The sequence below is a fragment of the Centruroides sculpturatus genome, unplaced genomic scaffold (genome assembly GCF_000671375.1).
Source record: "Centruroides sculpturatus isolate CEXI.00-Female unplaced genomic scaffold, Cexi_2.0 scaffold1030, whole genome shotgun sequence".
NCBI lineage: Eukaryota > Metazoa > Arthropoda > Arachnida > Scorpiones > Buthidae > Centruroides > Centruroides sculpturatus.
Genome location: NW_019385245.1, coordinates 224,066 through 228,656, shown reverse-complemented (window position 1 = coordinate 228,656; position 4,591 = coordinate 224,066). Strand labels below are relative to the sequence as shown.

The window sequence follows — 4,591 nt, the reverse complement described above, 5'->3', positions numbered from 1 at the left end:
GTATGGTGATAAAAACACACGCAACAGTCTTTAGGATTTCTGCCACGTATATATATAATACGAATACGGCAATAAATGAAAAGGCAGATGAGTTTTAAAGACACCTGGACTTGTCATTCAAACTAAAGCTTCTATCCCGTTAAATTTTATAAAACGCGTGTTCATCATTTCATCCAATGCATTTTCGAAAGATTTTCCTCGTCTTAATTTATTATTTTATTTATTCTTCTAATTTAATTTCTATTCAATACGTAACCGATTCAGACACCGTTATTCTCTAGGAATAATCACATTCACAAATTCCCAAATATACTAGTCAATCAACCACTTTATTTCCATTGAAAATGGATTTCGGAAATTATAATATTTACTTCCTCGGTAGACATTATTATTTCATAAAAGCTAAACAAAGCACAAACACATTTTCAATACTCCAAAACAATTTTTCAATATTCAAACCGTCATTCTTTATTTCCATAATAAAATAATTTTTTTTTATTTAAAAAAACTCTTTGTTTTTTTAAATTCTAAACTGGGTTGCATATTAAATTAAATATTATTGATTCGGATCAATATGCGTATAGTTTTCGCTTTCTTTTCAGAGACTTTTTCCAACACCACCATCGATGAATGAATTTCGCAATGAGCAACAAGAGAATTCCGGCTATTGTACCCAAAAATGCATACCCATTAAAAGGTATACCGCCAATTATCGGGCATATAATACCAGATATACGTTTTGAGATTGAATAACGAGTGGATTTCTGGACATCGAAGGGAAGATTGCCAAAATACTCGAAAATTGCACGTAATCCCCATTCAGATTTTCTTTTTTTACAACATAAACGGTCGTATATAGTTTGCATGAAGGTACGTTCTAGAAAAGTAATCAAATTAAATTAAATAAACTGTTTGAAGTAACTTTAGAAAATCACAAATATAATCACTTACCATCGGGGAAATAATCTTGCATAAATTCATTTATTAAATTACATTCTCGCTTGTTGAAATCATAGGTTATCAAGCAAGACAGCCACGAATCGTTGTCATCAGAACAAAATGTTCCCTCGAAGTAGTTTTCGACTTTAAGTTTGAGGCAACCCCAAAATCCCACTCTGCCTCTTTCAAATATTCTTGCGCAGGCAGGTTCACCTAATTGTGAGAATTTATAAGTCAAAACCTTTTTCTATCCAGAATTATTATAGTAACATAATGTACAGTACTTACTGCGAATAATAAGAGATTTTAAACCGTATCCAGTTATTACTATTAGACAGGCGATAGTGAATATCCCTTTAAAAAGCATTCTGAACCTTCTCTAGTTGTTAAAATGCAAGAATTTATCGTAAACAATAGCTTTTATATTGTTTTGATCTTTACAATTAAATTGATTATTGTTAGGTAAATACGTTTACCTAACAATAATATTCTTTAACGTAATTAGTATCCGTAACAGAAAATACGTAAGTAGCAGACAATTGCCAAGTCAGCCCCCGAAAATACTTTTGGATTCATACACAATATTCATGGTTATCCTGGGGCTAGACGGGTACCCCATCTGGCCACCAACGTACACTTTTCATACTGACTGCAAACACGGGTCAATTTCATTTCAAAACTAAACAATTACAGTCTTAAAGGTTACTTCGAATACCATAATATCTTCGTGTAAAAGATAATGTAAAAGTTCACAATGATACTTACTTTGTAGAAACTTTTTAGCAGGTGTAAAATTAGATGAAGTATTGTTGAAACATAAAAAAACTTGTCTTACTTCCAAACAAAGGAAGAGATTTGGACGTTCTCTCTCTGTATGATCTCATTCGAGGTAGACATTTAGTTCCCCAAATAAAAGCTAGATAAAAGCACATTACCACAAATAAACAGATGTCTTCGTCTTACCCCATGACCCTATCTCGCACCACCTTCCTCTATATAGAAGTAGGCTACATGAAAATGTTTAAATGCGAGAGATGCTGAGAGCCTGTCATCCGCGTGGAAGTACAGTACACGGTTAGAAAGTTCACTAAAAACTCGTACTAGAATTATTGGAAAATTTATGGCATTTTATTTTCTTTTAGTTTTATTTTGTGTTAATTTTAATTGTTCTTCCGTTTTTCTTGTATAATTAAAAAAATTTTTTTGTTTTAAATTTTGATTTAAATGTTTCTATTGTATGCATGGGACATATCTGTTCTATTTCTGTTTTTTGACCTGAAGATAACCTGTTAAGCAGACTGAAAACGTTTGTTTGTTTCAAATATATATTTCTCGGCAACAAATTAAGGTGTTTTGTTTTTATGAATTTATTTGCTGAGCATTTTTAATATTGTTGTTGTAAAGAACTAAAGAGCAATCCGTCAAGTCCTCTACAAACTATTGCTTGGTAATTTCTTTAGAAAGTGACGAAAATAACGGTCGCGATTATCGTCTATTTCCGACGAAAGGTATAACGTAAAGTCGATAATTGATCATTAAACGATTGGAAACTCTACGATGCCCGAACGAATCTCGTTCGATGTCTCCTTTCACCACATTGCTGTGAAATAGCTTGCTTTGCTCCTAGCTTCAGAACAAACTCTGTATTAGGAAAACGAGTTTTGATCGCTGGCATCGTACATGCCAGGGAACAACGGTGATTCCGTTCAAGTTTTGTTCGTGCGCGCAAAATGCGCCAAGTTGTACGAACCGAGATATGCTGCTGTTTCACACATCTCGATCTTGATTGTGATTGCTCTAATTTCTAAAGGTGACCGAGAGTGTTACATTTTCTCGAATGCAAGTGTAACGTCCGTTACTCTAATTACCTAATAAGAATCATAGAAATATGACATCTATGATATACTGATACTATTTTCTTATCTAATTCTTCCAAAATACAGTATTAACAGTTCCTGAGATGCTTACAATAAGAACACCCTTTTTCACAGAAAACAAAAGCCCAACATGTTTAAATTCCACTGAAAAGTGACAAAAAATGCTTCACATGAAAAAATAAACGATCCGAAAATTTACGGAATGTGGCAATATATTCAAAATGAAAACATTGCACACAATTTTAAAACTATTAACAATTTTATTCGGATACCTTAAATACATCGTGTTTACTGTCACTAAATATTGCAATTTAAGCAGGGTTGTGGAGTCGGAGTCGAAGTCGTGGAGTTTTGGTGTTTTAACCGGAGTCGGAGTCGTCAAAAAATTTGCCGACTCCGACTCCTTTTTACTTACCAACTTGTTATGTATATAAAACGGAAAAGTATTGCAATCGTGTCAAATTTGACCCTCCAAGTTTTTTGTTGCAAATCTACCCGTTTGGAGACCTCCCGAACACCTCAAAAAGTCAGTTAAGGGAAAAGATTCGCGCGCGCGTGTGTGTTGGCGTCTAATTTCTTTAATTTCTTTATTTTCTGTTCTGAGATATTAAACAATATCTCAGAATGGGTAAAGTTTAAGAAACGAAATGTGGCACTGTGGCTTGCGTATAAAGACGCACTAATACTGTTAAATTTTGGTACTTAATTAAAGGTCGACATGGTAAAGACCTAAATGTGGTCACGTGTCATATCTCTTAATGAATATTTTACTCTTTACTAGCATTCAAAATTAAAAAAAATAAAATAGAATAAAACTCGTCTCTACCCTCAAAGTAAGCTTTTTAGCCATTTTACAATAGTACAGTAAAACCCATTAAGATATTCTCGCCTGAGATGTTAGAACTTATATGGGGACACGATTTAGTTCAACCACTTTGACGCTTAATAACTAACTCGTGTTAAACAATCTGACTCCGATTCTGACCACTCTGACCACAGAAATTATTAGGCTTCAAACAGGATGAACAAAATCATGCTCCCCACACAGTATAACTTCCACACATATAAAAAAAACACTAAAATCTTTTGAATGTCTCGAAATTTCTGTGTCCCGAGTCCAAAAATGTAAAAATTTGAAAGGGTCATTTTTTTAGCGAGCGCTACACTTTTCCTCTGTTATATATAACAGCCAGAAAAGTAAAAATTATCGAATACATATTAATATATTAGAGAAGTCTTTAGGCTTTGGAATAAAAAGATTTTACGCTCTATCTTTATTAGAACTCTATTTATTGAATCTTTTATTCTGAGGTCACGGTGATGACATCAGAATTTCAGGGTTTCTTTCCGTAACAAGTCCGCCTCTAGTCGGAGTCGGAGTCGGTAGATTTTTACGCGACTCCACAGCCCTAAATTTAAGTCAAATTTTGTATCATTAAATTCAGCTTATCAGTGTCATTGGCTGAAAAACAGACTTTGGTCTGTTCGAAACCATTTATCGTTTTCAGAGTACCGAAGAAACTAAAAGTTGCTTTTATTATCTGAAATGTAGAATTCGATTAGATTTAACAACTTTCCATTTATTTAAAAGTTACGTATGAAAATAACAAAAAATGTTTTACCTTGTAAGCAAATTCCTTAGTAATTATGAAATCCAGAACTTCTACTCCCAGTTGTCTGGATCCCAATCTCTTTAGAAAGCACAAAAGCTGTAAATATAATAATATTGTTGTCGTGTATCAGGTGTGATCAACACTTAATACTACTGTCAAATA

At 33.3% G+C, this 4,591-nt stretch overlaps 1 protein-coding gene across 1 annotated transcript; it reads right to left on the bottom strand.

The window, feature by feature from the left end:
* Window positions 1–547: 547 nt before the first annotated feature.
* Window positions 548–1,365, bottom strand: LOC111636680. Its single transcript, XM_023381976.1, has 3 exons — window positions 1,228–1,365; window positions 952–1,152; window positions 548–877 (listed from the first exon to the last, which is right to left on the bottom strand). The coding sequence occupies exons 1-3, from the start codon at window positions 1,304–1,306 to the stop codon at window positions 570–572; spliced, it is 588 nt and encodes a 195-aa protein (XP_023237744.1). The 5' UTR covers window positions 1,307–1,365; the 3' UTR covers window positions 548–569.
* Window positions 1,366–4,591: the final 3,226 nt, after the last annotated feature.